This window comes from Calidris pugnax, unplaced genomic scaffold, assembly GCF_001431845.1.
Source record: "Calidris pugnax isolate Ruff unplaced genomic scaffold, ASM143184v1 scaffold44, whole genome shotgun sequence".
In the NCBI taxonomy this organism is placed as follows: domain Eukaryota; kingdom Metazoa; phylum Chordata; class Aves; order Charadriiformes; family Scolopacidae; genus Calidris; species Calidris pugnax.
In genome coordinates, this window is record NW_015094506.1 from 4,504,428 (window position 1) to 4,524,257 (window position 19,830).

General features: G+C 42.7%; 1 protein-coding gene across 3 annotated transcripts in view; it reads left to right on the plus strand.

Moving 5' to 3' along the window:
- GRAP2 (GRB2-related adaptor protein 2) overlaps nt 1-19,830 on the plus strand; it is a 74,085-nt gene that overhangs the window by 42,593 nt on the left and 11,662 nt on the right. For 2 of the 3 annotated variants that reach the window (XM_014963472.1, XM_014963470.1), the window contains exons 2-3: nt 15,422-15,524; nt 18,582-18,673. In XM_014963472.1, coding sequence (XP_014818958.1) covers nt 15,447-15,524; nt 18,582-18,673 — 170 coding nt within the window. In that variant the 5' untranslated portion in view covers nt 15,422-15,446. Of the gene's footprint in view, nt 1-10,206; nt 10,265-15,421; nt 15,525-18,581; nt 18,674-19,830 lie in introns of those variants that run through there. The other variant, XM_014963471.1, reaches the window with a different exon arrangement.

Genomic DNA, 19,830 nt, shown 5'->3' on the forward strand with positions numbered 1-19,830 from the left:
AAAGTCGCACTTTAAACTGGAATTATGACCAGGAGTGAAGCAGTATAGGGTTAGGCCAGATCATACTCTGAGAGGTTGCCATGTATTCTTTCCGTGGAAATCTTCAAGTAGGTGGTTCACTGCTGATGATGTTTGACTCGGTATAAATTCCAGCTTCAGCTGACACCTGCTCGTGGTTGCTCCTTATCACCCACACAGGCACAGCACACGTACCTGCCCTCCAAGTGTATGCAGACCACCTCATTCGCAGTTGCTCTCATTTGTATTTGCCAAAGAAAACACAACACACACATCACCTGAATTATGCTCGTGGGACCTCCGTTCCTCCACTGAGGCATACTGCAAATGCACATCTTTCATTTCTAATCGGATCCCTAGAGATATACATGTTCAAACATACTTTTGCTCAGAGGCATTCAGACTTGCATGCAGAATGACTAGTCCTGTACGAGGGCAGAAGAGGCACTTCACATGATGCTGCGTTCACCCAGTCATGCATGTAATCCCATATTCTCACACATATGCAGAGTCTGCTGTTTTCCACGTGTGTATTGTAGCAAATAATTTAAATATCTTCCCATCCTGCTTAACATGCAAATGTGGATAGCGCATCAAGATTAGAAATAAATGTAGCAGAATGACTTCAGTCAACCTGAAATGTCGAATGACTCATTCACACCCTTTGCACAGTGTTCCCGTCTTGCCACATGCAATCTACTGAATAGTCTGAAGGCTGTGCGGGTCCCTGCTGCAGAGCAGCAATCAATCATTTGCTTGCTGAAAGAGTGGGACCATGGTTATTTTTGCAGGGTGTAGTGGGGTTACGCAGTGAGGTTCCAGTAAGCCTCATTGCCATGAAGGTGCCCACACTGTCCTGAACGGGAAACGTAGGATGTCAAGCCTGATCTACCTATAGGGAACTTAATGTGTTTGGTCTCAGTCTGCAGGTTAGTTCAGTAACTGATATACCTACCTCAGGGTATGACCTGGGTATTTTTATTCCAGATGGTGAGAACCTATTCCAATTTGATAGGACTCAATTTTGGATTAAGATAAACAAGAATGAGTTGTTCCTGCTTCAGAGTAAAAATGTCTACATGTTAAATCATTCAGGAACTGCTGCTGCACTTGAATTTCAAAGGTATCATAATCCAAGTGAACTAAAAAATGCATTGACAAACACGAAATATGTTCCACACTTCCACCTAAAATGGTACGATTGCTGTGCAGAGATAAACCCCAGGAAGAGTAACAAGCTGGCATTCACATTTACCTTATAATGAGAAGAAAATTTGGATGGACTGTTGGAGTTGCATCTTTAAATGTATGAATTATTGTAATTGTTTGCTTTTAAAACCCTTTCAGAAGCATTCCCAAATGCAGATGCACATGGGCTGACTTTAATTTTTAGAAAGGCTGTTTTGTAGCACTTAGGCTTTGTAAAGGGGGTTCTGTGTTTAAATGGAAGTTAAGCCATGAAGATCCATTAAGCAGAAGAAAAACATAGTTAATACAACACAGGGGCTCAGAAGGTAAATGTGCAAGTGGTGACATTATGCAATGAAGGTACCACAGCAGTGCTCATTATATCACATGGCAGATACGGGTAGCAGCATTTCAATTTCTCTATCCTATACTTAGATATAGTATAATATAATATATTTAAATATTCACTAAATATAGTGAAGCTTTGTATATAAAGTGTCCAGATCTTCTTCTCAGAACAAAGGTGTCTGTGAGCTGAAATTATGTATAACATGTCCAAGATAAGAGGGCTCTGAGAACCTAATTGTCAGATTTCCTATGTTTGTGTTTAGATTATCATGTTTTAAATGTATATAGACTTTAAATGTAGTAGACTTTTATATTTCATTCTTTCATAAAAGCACAAGAGGAAAAATATACAAGAGAAAAGAGGCAAGGCAAAATTGTGCAGTCAGATTCGATTTTGTACAAAAACACATTTATGGTTAAAAGGACAAAGAAACATTACCTTTTCTTACTGAGCTAACTGTAGTTCTACTTTTGTGCAAAATCATATCTATTGGCACAGAATGTAATTTTAGTACTAGAGTTCCAGATTTTGCACAATTACCTGTGCTGCCAGGATTAATCTTACGTAAAAAAAAAAACAAAAAACAAACAAAAAACCACGACCAAAACGACCAAGTGAAATAGCAGTTTCATCACTTGGTCTTCCCATTTTATACAAAATTCTATCAGCTGGCCTGATCAAAGAAACATGCAGTAGCTGATTTGAAACATAATATTATGTACCCAGCATTATATACCAGCAGAATTCCATACCATTTTGTTCACATATCCCACTCAAATGTATTGATATACAGTAGAGTCCAATATAAGATTAAAAAGTATTTTTACCAGATTGGATTAATACCATAATGTAATGAATTCTCTAGGTTGTGCTGTTCCCAGAAATGAAGGATGTACCAGAAAGCTATAATTTCTTTATCTTTTATGTATGAAAAGAGGCATTTCTTAACTGCTGTTGAAATGAACCAAAGACATAAGGTGAACTTACTCCTACTTTTGCACAAATATTTACAGATTTATTTTCTCGATTTCCATTTCACATTATGAAATGCGTGATCGTACATAGGCAAAGGGAATTTGCCAGTCACATGCACATTCAGTGTGTATTCATATGCAGACCTGCATGAACGCTAGAGTTGCTCAGCTCTTAGCTGCTAGCACTCAGATTTACGGAACAGTATGTTGGATACTATACATTTTTCAGAAATCTCTCTGATTCTTAAAGCTGGAGATAATGAATCTTGAGTATTCTTTCCCGTATTTAGATACCCAAATACAAGGAAAGCACCTTGGAATATCTGGGTCTAATTGTAGGTGGGTTTTATGGTCTGTGGTTCGTTGGTTAGTTGTTTTTAATCAAGTCTCATAGCATCAAGTCAAGTCTCATTGCGTTTTGATTCTTTTGCTTTAGAAGTGGCTTTTGGAAAGTCCATCCTGAGAGGAAACATGTCTGAAATGTAACGTCACTCCTCATTCCAGTCTCTTGTATGATCAATTTGAGAACTATAATTCTCCATGGGACTTGCTGCTGCCAGAATGGTTCTCTGGAGCTGTTCACAGCTGGTGTGATACAGAGGGGCTTTGAAGGTACTTGTAATTATACCAAAGACTACTTTCAGGATAAGTAGTCCCAGGATTTCATGGAGCCCAAACACGGTCTGAGTCCCCCCTTGATCCCTCTTGAATGCAGTCTTTTAGTACTAAGAGTAGGATAAAGATCGTAGAGGGCTACACCTGCGTGAAAGCAGATGTAGGTACAGGCATGTAGATTCCAGAACAAATTCAGAGGTGTACATTCTTGCACTTTTTCTGGTTTATATAAAATTTATCCTCCAACGAACCTGCAGTATTAGTGCAAATACGCTAAACGCACATGGTATGTTGATATATTGATATGGTATATTGATACAGTGGTCTGTCACAGCCCTAAATTCTGTGAATCCACAAAGTGCAAGCTCCACCTGCACACAAAAGCAGATCCCTTGCATACATACGCACATGCACAGTGGGAACAGGATTGTTATTCTGATAACCACACACTTTTGCAGTACAACGCATGTCAGCCAGCGCTGAAGCTTACCAAGAAAAGATGAGAAAAATTGAGAGGCAGTTAGCTAGATAAGGTATGAGGAGATTTTTTAAAAAGTAGCACAGAAGGAAGTGGCTACATTTTTCATACTTTAGTTGTTTGTCTGGAGGGCTCAAGAAGGAGCTGCTCGACAATTGTGCCAGAAGAGACCATTCGAAGCAACTTCCCATCAGGCGGCATTCCTCAAGTGTCTGCTCTTTAGGAGCAGTCGGGGAAAATTCATTCTGTGGGAAGCAGTTAATGGAGCTGCATTACAGACCCCTTATTGCTCTGTCTGATAGAGAGACAGCGGGTTCACTTTGGCAGCTCCAGAGCCCTGATCAGTTCAGATTAGGGGCACATTGTCTGTCTGGCTTAATCAGGCATGTTTAGATATATTTATCATGATTAGAGGGGTGTAGCACCGGGAGGGGGAAGAAATAAAGAGTGAGATTACTTTTCTCTAGCTTCAAATGGAAGCTTAGCAAATCCCACTGAGTCACTAGGTGCTCATCAAAGGGAGAATTTAAATCCTGGAAAGGAATGTTTTGTTGAACACTCAAGCACTGGATTCAAATTGCTGAAGAAGAGTCTCTTCTTCTTTCTCTCGCTTCCTTTCTCCCTCTACTGCTTGCATGTAGCAAAGAAAATTAGCATTGATAGCTTGATAGGCATGCAGCCCCTGCCTAACTTATCTGTAGTTCAAATTCTAATAATCTGATGACAAAATTAGCTATCGTCATAATGGCCTAGATATCTGACTCCTCTATTTTTGTCATGTTTATCTTTCAGGGGGACACAGGGCACGTTTGCAACAGCCTTATTTTGCTCCCTTTTAGTGTTCAGAAGGGATGATAATAAACAAATTGTAAAGACTGGGAAGAGGTTTCTTTTTCTGTCAGTAGAAGCGCTTCTCTCTTTGTCTTCATCAGGCTGGTTTTTTTGGATTTGACCACTGTAAAGATGAGTGAGCCCTGTATTATAAAGTCAGATTTGCCAAATTTGCTGCTGGTGTAATTTGATATAGTTCTGAAAGAGGTGGTGCTGGCTCCCAAGAGAGCAGGAAGGAGGATAAAGCTTTCTTAGATCTGTCTCAGTGCTGAGGGTGATCAGAAACTAGTCACGCTGGGAAAAGACTCCAGAGCAGAGGTCGGGCTGCAAGATCCATGGTTTCCTGCCCTGAGTACCTGGCCCTCTTTAGCTCTTAGGCGAGATAAATGTAGAACAGACTTGGAAAAAGTGCTGTTAGGAGGAGCACATTCTGTTCATCTTTTCCTGTGGTCTCCAGTCTTCTTTAGGCTTGCAGATTCATCCGGATTTCCCAGTGAAAGGACAAACTGCTGTGGGATGGATCTTCTTTAGTCTCATCTGCCAAGCCTTAAAATGTAGTTCATTGGCCCAAGCTGAAAATGTCTGATGCAGAGCACTACACAACACAGCGGGCGTGCTTTGGCTATGTGTCTGGAGCAGCTGGCAACACAGAGGCTGTAAGGCAGTTGCTTCTGTCTGGGCTCTTGGGCAGCAATGCAGCAGTTAAAGGAAATACACGGAAATCCGGGAGAACAGTTTGGCAGTAAAGGAAAAGAAGTCCCTTTCTCCACTGTAATCTGCTCCTTCGTCGTCTGCTAATCCAGTCAGTTCTGTGACAGTTCAGTTCTTGTGATCTTGTAATTGCTGTCAAGATGGTAATCTGGGATGCCGTGAACATGGCTCAGTGTAATCACTCTACAAATGCAGAAGGTGGAGAAGCTAACTGATTAGATGCAAAAAGCTGCTAGTGAGACACTAATAATTCAGTAATCATTATTTACGGTGTGGAGAATGTAGAAGAGAAAATTGGCTGGTTTGGAGGGATTTGAAGAAAATATTTAATATCATCAAGTTCACTGGTACTTCTTTAGAATAGAAAACTAGAGGATCATAGCAATATATTCCCAAAGAAAAGTCTCTCAGAATCGCAGAGATGCTCATCAGCTGGAATGGTAGGAGGTGTCTTTGGAGATGAATTAGCAGAATGATGGGAAGGACTGCATGAATCAAATCACAAAATAACGCTGTTGTTTAGGATTAAAGCCACATCTCCTTGCAATAAATGGTGCTACATTGATGGTAACAGGCAGTTAAAGTTTCGCACTCTCCTAGTACATGCACAACTGTAGAATTAGGAAGGTACTCTTACAGTTAAAGCTTATTCCTGTAAGAGAAATGGTTTCACACCTTTCATTGAAATAGTTGTCCCACATGTGCAAGCACGGTAGGATGTAGTCATACCAGCTAAACTGAGTGTGGTTTATGAGGGTGATGGTGAAAAGACCAGTACTAGAATAGCAATAGCTCCGCAGCTGGTACTGTTGACTGAGCTGTTTGAAAATCTGCGAACATGATCAAACAGGACCGCTGCAGGTGAGCAACAAGGTGCAGAGCTTTCAAGACAGTCTTTGCTAACGGGAAGCATAGCAAATTGGGACACAGCTCTGCCCAGATCAGTTCACAGAGCTCTGCAGAGCTTTTATAGCACTGCCACTCCTGTGCACTCAGTCCTGAAAAAAATAACTGCCCACTAATGACCTGTCAGCGTGGACAGCCTGAGCAGCTGTTTGCAGAAAGCAAAGCAGGGAGAGAGGATGAATTACTGTGTGTGGAGCATATCTGAATGTGGGGACAGGAATAGATGGGAGATCAGGAAAGACTAGACAGCTTCCATTCATAACATTCAGCTTTATGTGGATTTACAGCCCTGATGCTCCTGAATCCACAGATGCTGAGGTATTACTTACAGTAAAATATAGCAATTGAAATCTCCCTTGTTTCCACACCTTGACTTCCGTTTCCGTTGTTGGCAATGTTACTTTCTGGAGGCAAACTAATTAAGAACATGGGGAAGTAGTTTACACTGAGGGCAAACAAAACCTAGCTACTTAATATTTCATATATTATCAAACCCAACAATTCAGAGTAAGTAAAATATTTTATTTTCACATTTTATTGGAAATAACCTTTTTTCCCTTTTCTTTTCTTCCCTTTTTTCTTTCCTTTTGTTTTCTTTTCTTTCTAGCTGCTCCCATGCTTCCCAGATAGAAACTAAAGTGAATAAAATACAGACATGTTTGCAGACACATCTATTTTGGGTCATTCACCTAACTGTAAAAGCAGGTATAAGTTTATCTACATTAAGCTTTTTTAAATCCTGGTCTTCCCAGACTGCATCATAGCCATGGTTTAGCTGTCCCATCTGGATTGTGCCAGTAGTAGATGATGACATAAGAAGTCTGCAGCAGGTAGCTGTGGAATAACCTGTCTGCCTGGGTTAGGCTTTAGTCAGTTGTCTAATAGAGATTGGCTAAAACAGGGAAACATAGAGCCTCACACCCTTCCCATAAGGTTTGATTCCATTAATTGTGGCTGGAGTATCTGGATGTTCCTTCATATTTTTCAACATAGCTCTGATACATGTATTCTATGTGGTGAAGTGGTTAACATGCTACTATAACTGTGACAGGGGAGGAGTATATAGAAATGGTGAAGTATAGAAATGGGAGTTATTTCCTGTCCTATCCTATTTCATATCCTTTCTCATTGTTGGGGGGGTGCCGCTATTGAGTATGTAGTTTATGGTTTAGAAAGCCACATCTTTTATGGCTTGACATTAAATAGATTTAATATTATCCTGTAATAGTTCTGGGTACCTAGCAGGAATCCAGACAGTATTTTGTAGCATTGTAAGGCAGCAACCATGAGTGACAGCTCACAGCAGCGCTCTTGCTGGGGGGCCCATTAGACCACATCATGGTAGAAACAGAGAAAATAGGTTGGTCTGGTGTGTAATGTAATGTAATCTGCCGGGCCATTCACAGAGCATAAGAAAAAACATAGTTTAAATCCAGGAAGACTGTGAAAATTTGTGTCTCACCTGTGTCTGTTCTGCCTGTACAGAGGTTTATATTCCTGATGTGTATGTTGACCACCACATGTAAAACTTTTCACAACATGACAAGACCTAGATGCCGTACTCATCTTAGAGCCCCCTGCTTTCATAGAATCATAGAACCATCCAGGTTGGAAAAGACGCTCAGAATTATCAAGTCCAACCATCTACCCTACTCTACAAAGTTCTCCCCTAGACTATATCCCCCAACACCACATCTAAACGATTCTTAAACTCAGTGAAGAATTTTCTCCTAATGTCCAGTCTAAACCTACTCTGTTGCAGCTTGAATCCATTCCCTCTTGTTCTATCACTAATAACCCGTGAGGAGAGAGCAGCACCAACCTCTCTACAATGTCCTTTCAAGTAGTTGTAGAGAGTACCTGTGTATTTTTGCAGCAAAATATATTGAGGATTTTCTTTTTCAGAGGGAATTCTCATTGTGTCTACCCCTCACTGGTTTGAGTACTTCATAATTTACAGCCTACCTCTGTTTTAAATAAATGCCAGGGAGATTATTGCCTCCCCAAAGTGGGGAAGGACAGGGGACTGCCACTGCCTGCGGTTGCCTTAGACTAGCATGTTGTGGTATTTTTTGTGAAGTACCATGGCTCATAAGAAGGAATGAATTGAGTCCAGTTACAGTTCCACGCAGCCCATGATGCTGTGCCCAGCAACGGCAATTTGGGGAAGGAGGGTAAAAACAGGGCAACTACACTGCAAAACTTCTTTTCACTAGGGTCTACCAGATCCCAACACCCTTGGGAATTAGCTATGTTATGAGAAATGACGGATAAAAAATTCCTGTTTGTGTTTTCCACGATTCTCATTATTTTCTACATTACTTCTGGATTTATTCCTCTGTCAACTTTTTTCCTAGGGTGAAGGATCCTAGTCTATTTAATTTAGTCCTTCCTTGTTCAGAAACCTTCCATTCTTTTAATCATCCTTAATGACTTTGTCTCTACTATTTCTAATGCTACTGTTTCCATTTTTGAGATGGAGGGATGAGAACTAGCTGCCGTATTCAAGTTACAAATATTCAAACAGGTGCCCTAGGGATTTGTACAGCGACATGATGTTGCTTTCTGTTTTGTTCTCTATCGCTTTCCTGACATTTCCTAACCTGCCTTTTTGACTTCCACTGAGCTGACACTTTGACAGAACTATCCACAGGTACTGAAAAGTATCTTCCCTGAGTGGTAATTGCTAATTTTAAATTCACTGCTGTGTTCATATAGTTATGGTTGTTTATTCCCATGTCCGTTACTTTGCAGTCATCAACACTGAGATTCATCTTGCATTTCAACAGTATTTTGAAAATCATCTGCAAGTCTTTGTGATCAGATTTAATTTGTATTACCCTGATTTTTATTTTTCTCATCAGTAAGCTTTGTTGTTACATTTTTTTCCAGATCATTTATGAATATGTTGAACAGCTCATTCAAGTTGTTTCCTAACTTTTAATCAGTTGCTAATCCTCTATAGGACCTTCCCTCTTATTCTTAGAGAGCTTAGGAGTTTTTTTAACAGTCTTCAGTGAGAGACTTCATCAAAAGGGATTTAGAAATGCAAGTTTTATATCAAGTGATCACCAATATCCACATGTTCATCGGTTCCTTCAAAGAACCAGGATTTGAGCAGTATGACTTCCTTCTGCAAACACTATGCGAGGGGTAATTGCTATGTCATTTCTCTCTGATGCCAATTTTTTTTTTCATTATTATTCTTTATATCCATTTCAGGCATACAGAAGTTAGAACTCCTGCCCCTTGCATCACCTCAGAATGTTTTTGAACTTGGCATTGTGTTTTCAGTTTTTTCTCCAAGTACTGAGGCTGGATTAGGTCTTAGCAATTAAGCTGTGGCATACAATGTTCAGCCTTTACTATTTCACATTCAGTTTAGATTTCAGTCAAGATTTCTAAAGTATCAAATCCTTAAATTTACTCTTGTTCATTTACTGATTAGTCCTGAAACCTTCTTTTCCAATTCTTCAGCTTGAGACAGTTCCCCTGGCTCTTTTCTGCAAAGAAAACCCCAGTGTGGGGACCTCCTTACTTCCCTACGGAAGATGCACGGATGCAGAGAATTCATTTAGCTTTTGTGCTTCATCCTTATCTTCTTTGAGCACTCTTTTTACATCTCAATCATCTGTCAGCCCTACAGACACTCTGGCAGGCTTCCTGCTTCTGTTGTCTTTGAAAATAATTTTATTACATGTTTTTATGTCTTCAGCTACTTGTTCCTCGAGATATGCGTTTCAACAGACTTATTATGGTTTCTCATTTAACTTACCAGACCTGTGCTCTTTTCTGTTTTCCTTATTTGGGTAGAACTTGCACTTTTTGAGGGACAGTACCCTCCTTTATTCAGCTGTTAAACCAACCTGGGCTGGGGCAGCAGCAAAGGGCAGGTCCTTTTGAACTGACACCACCATTTTAAATATGTGGTGTACCAAATATTTCCAACATTAGAGGCTGATAGTTGTCAGTGCCCCACTCTGTCCTGTGACAGAGACTGTTCTGTGTCTCTGCCCCCCGTGCCCACTCCTGACTGTCCTCGTCCACACGTGTGGACCCGTTACTGATGTGGCACGCTGTCACTGCAGGGAGGAGCCTGACACAGGCTGAGCTCTCCTTCTCTTCCTTCCCTTAGAGGGTAACGCGCCTCCTGCTTTCTAGCAAAGTGCCAGAGGAGAGGAGAGCTGCTACAAGGTATGGGGTGAGCGTGGCTCTGAGACTCGAGGTGGGGGGAGCTGTGTGGGGAAGGTACTAAGGAGGGAAGGGTGGGTTTGGAAAGGAGAGGTAAAATACTGCGCGGTACGGGAAGAGCATGGCATCCCAGTGCCATCTTGTTCGTCAGGTTCCACAACAGGGTGGTGCTTTTGCAGGACAAATCCCTGTGCCTCAGCCAAATCTGACCAGCTGGAAACTGAGGGAGGATGTGGGCAAACAGAAGGAGGTGCTTCCCCTCACCCTGGGCCTCCACACCACCCTTCCAGCACAGCCAAGATTCATGATTTTATACTCTCAGAATACAGGGCGGTATCGTGCTGCTCTCTTTGGGGCTGCTGTTGCACTGCCTTCCCGTGTTGCTGCACAGCTCTAGTCTGTCATGACTGGAAGTAGCACAGAAGGTTCCCCAGGGAGGTTAAGCACCATTTTAGTCTGGGGCCTTTCTTAACATCTGCTGTTGGATATAGAGTCCTGAGAGTTTATTTGTGAATCCCGTTCCTAGGAGGCTTGTCTGCCCATAGAGGCTCAGCCCAAGTGCTGTGCATTGCGCTGGTTGGCAGGATAGCCAAGACTTGAATGTGACAGTGCTGTGTTATAGTGACTTGTTCTCCCTTATAAATTTTACCTTCTTATCGCTGACAGTCAGCAGAGCTGCACCGTTAACTCCGGAGCAAGAGGTTTGTGTTTTTGGAACGAAATATTCCCATGCCACTTGTATATGGCTTAGCTGGTAAAAACAAAGCTTTTATCTATCACAGCTCTTCTAGATAACGGGGCCCTTCTCCATTGTTTCTGATTAAATGTCATCTGGAGTTTTTGTAGAGATGTTCAGGGTTGAATTCTGTCCCTGGTTGCTCGTCAGTCAGATACATTGTTCTTGCGGAGCCAAACAAAGGCACAGTAGTTCGCGCTGTATATCTTGGTGCAAAACCTCACTGGATGGAGCTGCAGGCTGCAGATGTGCAAGTTGCGGGTATAAAAGTAAAAACTTTTGTTCATATGGCTCCTTTAAGCAGGCACGTGTTTGCAACTATGCCCTCCTTCTGTGATGTTAATATGTGAGTTTGAGCAGGGTTGAGACTGAGCGGTCCCTGAGTGGTAAACTCTTCATAGGTGGTGACCTTCCCTGGTATTGTTATTACTGAATGTTGATCCAACCTGGTGTAGGGTAACGGTGTTAAACTCTTTGGGACAATGGGGTCAGACTGTGTTGCTTGCTGACATGATTTAGGCCTTGGCTCTTTTCATCAACAGAGAGACGCTGATGTTCTTGCTGAAGGAATGGCAGTCTGCCAAACTAAAATACCTACCTAGTGCTCCCAAAGCCCTGCTGCTTTTCACTTCTCCTTTTATGACTCTTCTGCTGCACTGATCCCAGAGAATTGCGGTAGCCTTATGCCCCTTGGATCTGCCTTGTTACAATGGGGAACCACAGAGAAAATTCACCTCCCTGCAGAGAGCCAGCACAAAATGGAGGGTATTGGTCAACTCTCACTCAGAACTGAAAAATCTTCCTTTGAACACTGCATAGACTTCGTGCTAAACTCTGTACAAAGGTGATTTTCACACAGAACATTATGCATGGTCTAAAATTGTCCTTGGTTACTCGAAAGCTTAAAGGAGTTGCATCAGGCAGTTAAAAGCAGAATCTGGCTCCCTGCAAACTGCAGTGCTGTCCTTTGGGATAAAAGGTGCTTGAGAAATGTAAGTTATGACAATAACGAAAGAATTCCTGTCTCTCTGTGTCGTGGGGTGGTACTTGAAGTCATGCACATGCAGAGAGGGAAAGAATGGGCTCCCGGCAGGGGAGTTTTCATGAGGGCCCAGCACTGACCCATGTGGAGTGAGGATTCTCGAGTTACAGATGGTGGGAGGAACAGGATCAGAAAAACAGAACTGGTTTGAAGTTCAGGTGATGAAAAGTGGCAGGCTGGAGTTCAAAGACAGGATTATTGGCTAGTGTTGCTTTAGTAGTTGGTGGGGGAAGAGCTTAAGGCCACAGCATTACTGCATTGCTGATTTATCAACACAGCCAACACTGTGTATGGTATTTGAGTCACTTCTAAATCCAGCCGCTGGCAATGAAAAGCACATTTAATCCATGTGTTAGATTGTTTGAAGAGGTATCTGTCTCCAGGTCTCTCCCCGAGGTTGGGATTGCTGAAATTGAAAAGGAGGTGAAAGAGGAGATTTTAACTGTTTCACAAACCCTTCTACTTTTGACGGGATCAAATCTCCAATAGCATCTTTAACGTTTGGGATACTGAAGAATGAAAGACTCTTTCCCCTCTTGCCCCCTGCAGAGAGAACCCCCACTGTCTCTTCTGTGATTAAGGGGCAAAAATCAAAGAAAGGATTTGTATTTAAACAGTTTATTGTTTTTAAGTGTGATTTTTTTTCTCAAAATGGGATTAACGCTCTGCACTTAGGAGTTCCAGGATTCATCAGCACTGTTGGCTCTGATCCCTCTGCAGCAGCCCACCGCTGCAAGACAAAACACTGAAAACATCCCTTATTGAAGTAATTCTCCTTTAGTCTTTTTCTTCAGTTCTTTTCCATGAAAGAGTATCATCATTTAACTAGTTCCCTCAATGGTTAATTCCCCTCTAATTTAATACCCGTACACTCTGTTAGCATGCAAGGGGCTCACGCTGGCTGTGGGAGGTTATAGACTGAAGCTCCAAAAATGTCAATGCAAGAATAGAGGACAGTTCTCAAATCAGGACTGAGTTGCATCCACAGAGTTACACCAATGCCTGGAATAAGAGTGCGGCAATCTGAGGGCGAACCTAAGCTATATTTGCAAATCTGCAAAGGGTATCCAAAGTAAGAATTAAGGAGAATTGGTAAGTTGACAGAGAGAAAAGGGGGTGGAAATGTTTGGAATAGCTGGAAAGACTGGAAATGAAGCACATTGGTAAAACATACGGTATTATTCAATATTGATGTATATTGACAAAAACCTAAGGCAGCGGGCTGGAATAGCAGGTGCACAGCAGATCACAACAGAGCTATGTATTCCAACCTACATGGGAGGCCCCAACCCCAGTTGCTATAGGATGGGTTCATGCTGAACAAGCAGAGCTGCCTGTGGACTGCTAAAAAATTTGCCTTGGTGCCACCTAGCTCACGTCAGTCACATGAATGCAAATTCACCTATAAGCAGCAAAAAAAGAGGGTGCTAACAGAATCCAATAGGAAGCGTGTGAAGATCTTTTTATAGTTGGAAATGAGATGTAACAAAACTGATCTCCAGTGATGCCCCTCTTGTGGATCACTTTATCTGGGCATCTTAAGTCAAGTGCAAAGTGCAAGCAAGAAAGACACAATTTAGCCAATAAACAACTGCTTTATACAGTTAACAAACAGAGAAGCTAGCTAGGATTTAATGAAATATTAGGCTAAGTATTAGCATAGTCCTCACCTGTGTAAAGGCACCCAAAGAGTCTTTGCTGGTGAGGCAGGCATCAATTGGGAGGGAAGAGTCAGCCTCCATGGTTGCCATTTGCCATCGGCTGGGTCAGGATTGATGGCACTGACACCACCACTCGGTGATCCCAGTGATGCATGACTGGTCCTCAGCTAGATTGACTATCCCAATTAAACTTCCTGTGGTTTTGTTTTTCCTCTGAGATTTTATATCTTTCCATGTTGGTGTTTTTCCTCTTGAATCCCCGAGCTACTGCCGGTGCTGTCTCAACAGCCCTACCTCTGCCTATAATTTTTGCCCTGCAGACTTTCTTCCAGCTCATTCTCAGCAGTTTGCAAGTTGCACTGTATCAGAGCTGAGCCCTGGGTCCTTGGTACCCAGGTAATTAAATCCCTGGGCTGTGTGTCAAAGAAGGAAGCTTACAGCAGGTATTGCAGAGAAGTCTGTGATTTTAAAGTGGCATAATTTTGGAGCTTGCTCAGTATCAGAGCTTTGTGTTTTGGGGTTCTTGTCTCAGTTGTAACAGTAGACAAGAAATAGCCCCCTAACTAGGGTTGTTCATATGGTTTCTTTCTAGGGCTTTTTGGTTTTAATTAGGTCATAGAGTCTGGGTGTATTTGTGAGAGGTGAAGTTAGGTAATGGAATCTTTGGCTTCAGGATCATTGTTCTCAGATGAACCTAGCTTAACAATCATAAAAATAACTTCTATATTGGAGCTGTCTGATGGTCTTCACAAGCTGGGCTGCAAGAGCATCTACCAGCAGTGCACTTGCTTAATGTGGCACTGCCTAACTATTTCTTATCTTGTCACTGTCAGCCTCATTGCTGGGCTGCAGGGTCTATGGAGCCAGCCATGGGAAATGAGTAGCTCTCTTGATTATGAAAGTGGTCCTGCTGGGGTACATCTGAGTTACATGAGCAGGAAGTGGTGAAGAAGCGATGCTCATGTTGCTGCTTCCCCTGCCACATCTGCTGTGCTGATGAAAAGCGGGCTTTGATTCGCAGGCTGTCTGGTACGTTTGAGGCTCCTGGGTTACCAACACTTAGGTAGGGTTAAGTGCAGGCCTTAAATTTGTCAGTGCTACGTTTTCACTCTCTGCCTGCTCCATTATAGGGAATACAGCCTTTCAGCAAACAGTTTGTCTAGCTGAAAGTTGTGGTCACCCATGCTAAGCCATCACAGAGAAAAGACTCTTTCATCCTTCAGCATTGTGGCCCCTGTCCAAGAAACAATTATATTTATTGCAGGCTGTTCATTTTGTCTGCCATTCGTCTCGCTTTTGAGATAAAGAGTAAGTCATTGCAGAGGGCAAATGCATTCTTCTGTTGCATATCAGAATCACTTGCTTTATTAGGAACTGTGACAGAGTAGCGGTTGGACTATACAGAAATTTTTTTCCGTGCTACCAGTTTATTTGGGTGATGTGTGCAAACTTCTCCATGAGATTGCTGCAGAGAAAGGGATCTGTTGGAATAAGCACGCATAATGGGTTGTTCAAACTACTGACTTGAACTAATTATAGCCTCTCAGCCATGCCATCTCTTCTACCTGCTAATCTCTTTCCATGTCTAGTAAATAATGTCTACCAATAGTTGGCACATGCTCATGCATGTACAAATCACAGCATTGCCTATAAGCTTTCTAGAGGCTAGACTCAGCAGTCCCAGCAGCTCATAGATGTTGACAAGCATATATTTCTTCCAGCTTTGCTCTTCCATCAAGACACAGTATGGAAGCCATCGCCAAGTTTGATTTCAGTGCTTCTGGAGAGGATGAGTTGAGCTTCCAGGCTGGGGATATGTTGAAGGTAAGTACAGCCCCAGACTTGACTAAACAGCATTTCTGAGAGTTCTATACTCCCATTTGCCTTGACAAAACTGACAGACACCTATAAACTGGGATGGAAATGCAGGTTACTCGTCTCCCATGGGACTTGCTATCAAGTCAACAAACAATTTCCAAGTTGCTTGAGTCTTTGTCCACTTCACTTGATATTAGGTCCATAAACTATGGATTTAGTTGCCCTACAGTCCTCCAGTAGTTAGCAGGGAAGGGTAAGTACTTTTGCTGAGGCAGAGATCCAGTTCTTCAGTAGACAGATTTTGAGGGTTCTGTCTGTTTTCATTGACTATACAGGTCTAGAGTGACTACATTTAGGATATGTCTAAAGGCAGGCAGGATGAGTGTGGTCCAGAGAGATTTCTGTCTTCCTTATTTCTAGCTCTTAAACTGTTTAAAAGATAGTTATCATGCATTATAGAACTTATGTGTAACTTTTCACTGTAAGTAATTACTGTTAGTTGCCACAGGGGTTTTAGGCAATTGCAAATAGAAGAGGAAAAGTCTATGAGACAGTCTGTTACACGCATAATGTAAGACTTTAAGAGGTCCTGGGCTAATAATATTATATACACCTTTGTAGGAATTTAGCAGTGGGGGAATGGCAGAAGTAGAGTTGATCATAGGCAATGCAGAGCATGTGAGAGTCTCTTTGAAGCCAATTTGCATGTGTTATGGTAGAACAGTTCTTGTTAACCCTACCAAAGTCCCACAGATGAAGTCACACACTGCTCCACCCTAATTATTTATCCACTTCTCAGCCCCTAGCATAGCTGTTCTGTTTCAGTTGAAAATGCCTGAGTGTAACTCCCCTCTAAGGCCTTAACTCCTCCACTCACCAAAGAGATGATGTACAACAATGGATTTAAACCCTTGTTTGGCCAGGGAGCCTTTGCTGCCTCCCTGTACAATCCCAGCTATTCCAGTTAGTAATAAGATATTGGGTCTCAACCTTGCCTCTTCCATCACCAGCATTTTTTATTTTATTGGCCTTTTAATCCTTGATTCTTAGACACAGCTGATGGCATCCAGAACTCATTAAGATCAAATACCAGCTTTTTCCAGAGAGCTATGAGAAGGTTCTGGGGAAATCACTGCCTCTCTTCAGTGTAGATGAACACTCTCATTCGTAATTCTTCCTTAGGTCAGAAGTAGTCCCCACACCCTTATTGTCCTATGATCTTTACCTGATACCTTCTTCCTCAAGAGACTGTGGTTTCATCAAGTCCCTGGCTGGAATGATAGTGTTGGCCAGATCACTTTTCCTTCTGTTCCTCAATTTGCTTTCCTGTAAAATCATTTTAAGCTAGAACTTCCCTCAAAGTATGTTGGAAGCTACTGATGAAAAGTGTCAAATAACACCACACATTGGTATTATTATTCTTCACTACTAGAGTTCACTACCAGAAAAGTCAGACTGCCTCTTGCTTTAACGTCCTTGAGGTAAGCAAAATAACACTTCAGCCGCCCAAGCTGTAGTAACAGTAAATTAACCTGAGTAACATCTCTCTTCTGGCATACGCACACATACGTTCATACCCTGTCATGAGCCCCCTCCTGCTGCTTGCACAACCTGCTGGCTGTCTTTTTTGATTTATAAAGGAGATAAGATGAACAGTATTGATGTAGAGATTAGAAAACAGGAAACATGAGGCCCTCAACCAACAGTGACAGGAGGAAATCAACCCTCTCACCCCCCCCTACATCCTTCTCTGAGAGGATGACACACTGAGAGAAACCTGCCAGCCCTGCACCAAGAACCACCAGGTGGGTCTTTCTAGAAACCTTGCTGCCAACAGAGCAGGGCCTGAGTGTGAGCAGGGAGTAGCTATCATCCCCTTTGGTTGGCCAAAGCAGCAAAAAAGAGTCTTAATCCGGCACCCAGGGATGGGGAAGCAGTGACTATACAAGCAGGGAATTCCACAGCTTTCTATTCCTCAACCATTATGTATCCAAATGCATAAAAAAGGCCTACATGGCAGGCAAGGCAATGGAGGATCGGCCCCAGAGACAGTAGCATCCTGTTGCCAACACCAAGCAGTTAGAATGTGTGTTTGGCTTGCAAAACAGCTATTATTATTCTTAACAATAGATTTGAAATTAAGTCTTTTCCACTTGCTTTCTCCTTTTAAAACTGTCATGGCTCATGCTTTCAGGCTCCTCTCCAAAACCAGAGAGAAATGAAATGTTCTATTTCATAAAGTAGAGTTCTGTCCCAGGAGCTGGAATGTCAAACAAAACACCAAAGACCGCAACATTTGCAGTAAAATCACAATGTGGTTGTATCCCTGTCCTTTCTCCTCTAGCTTAGGGCTGTGTCAGGGGCCATCAGCCAGGGAGCAGTGAATTTGGGCAGTCCCTGGTCAGCAGTGCAGTCCCTAAGGACTGTTACAGTCAACATTAATGTAAGCACACTTGAAGCTGCTCCAGTGTGCACTGTGGGCTGGCTTCCTGCTATCCTACAATCTCTTAAAGTGTAATAAAAAAAAAAAATACTTTTTGCCTCCCTTTTATCTACCTTGGCAAAGCTCAGGGTGGCTAAATAATCTCTTGCAAAATGAGAGCACATGGTAACATCTGTGGAGTCATAACGCACGCACAGAGAGATATAGCTGTATCTCCTTCCATACCTGTCAGCGGAGTTTTCACAGATGTTTTTTTCTCCCTTGTGAAACTGAGATGCCAACTATTAAAAGCAGCACAGAGAACTCCTTAAACCCATATTAGGTCCTTCAGAGCTGAATTTTTCCATTTCACAGGCATCAGAGAAATGCAGATGGCATCCCCAGCCACCTGGACAGGCATTCAGATGAAGGCATAAAGTTAACAGGCAATCCCTCTAATTCTACTTGGCCTCCTTTATTGCTTCGTTTGCTCTGAAGTGGTCATCAGCCACCACCCTTGCTGCATGGTGGGTGGGAAGTAAAGCATATGTGGAGTTCTATTCTTATAGGAAATTCTAGAATCTTGGCTACTTTTGCCCTTCTCAGGAGACATGTTTATTCCATTCATCTCTCCATTGTAGGTTTTGAGCTCCCAGGAAGAGTGGTACAAGGCCGAGCTCAGAAGTCAAGAGGGCTACGTTCCGAAGAACTTCATTGATTTTCACGTTCCCCCGTAAGTGTGACAGAAACTGTGTGCACCACCATTGCACGTTTCCACAGAGTGCTGGCAAGAGCACACGTGTGTGCACGCACGAAGGATGACGTGACGGAGGAAGCACTGGTTATAACATCCTACAGTTTAAGGCTGGCAAGGATTGCCATAATGCTGTAGGAAGTTCTGCCAGCGCACCTTATTTCTATCCTGAAGCATCCTCTGTTCTTTCAGAGCTGAGTGGTTCTCAGTGCTGTCTGTCACTCCCAAGTGACTCCTTTGTTACTGTTGCTCAGAGGGATGTCGCTGGGATGTGGCAGGAACCGCATTTAGATCTCCTCGGACAGAAGGAGAATAGTCACGATGTGAAGTCTTGGCAACAGAGACACAGGCTGAGCACAAAAGGAAAAGCAAGAGATCTCTCTGAAAATGAATTATAAAAATGTGATCCCCTCCCCGCTTCCCCCCACTCTCCCCCTGCCTCTTAACTACATCAAGTCCCTTTTCCCAAGCCTGCCATCCGCATTCCCTCCCCCTGCCAAAGTGCGTGTGAGTGCCTCTCGATGCACTAGAGGTCAGTGCAATGCTACACGAACTGTGACAGCTGGTGTTACTCATGGACTGACGGAGATGATAGACCAGACGTGCCGCCCTGCTCCCACACGCATGCAGACACACACACACGCACCCTTCTCCATGTTTCGTGACTGCACACCCAAACGTAGGTCTGCCAGAGGACAGGCATACCTTCATTTCTTCCTTCCCACTGAGTAGGTGGCCCTGGGCTTTCAGAAAGGACTGATAGGTGTTTAAATGCATGTTAAATGTGCTGTACGGCCCTGTGCCATAAATATGACAATGCACGGCATTTTTACAACCTTTTCCATTCAGTTGGCAGAAACACTGCCTGAAGCCCCTCTAAGTCTCCTCTTTTGAAAAAGTGCTGCAGCATTTGAGGAGAGAGCAAGCAGAGCATGCCCAGTACTGCTAGCTTTAACACACTGGTGCCCTAAGCAAGCAAACTGGAAGCATACAGGGATTTTGAGGGTACAAATAAGTGCCACTGTCCCCTGTGGAGGTGGCACTTAAGAGCCCTTTAGGACATAAACTAGCCTGCTTGGCTGAGCTGAAGAACATTATTAGTTTGCTCTGTAAATATGAGCTTGTACTTCTGGGCC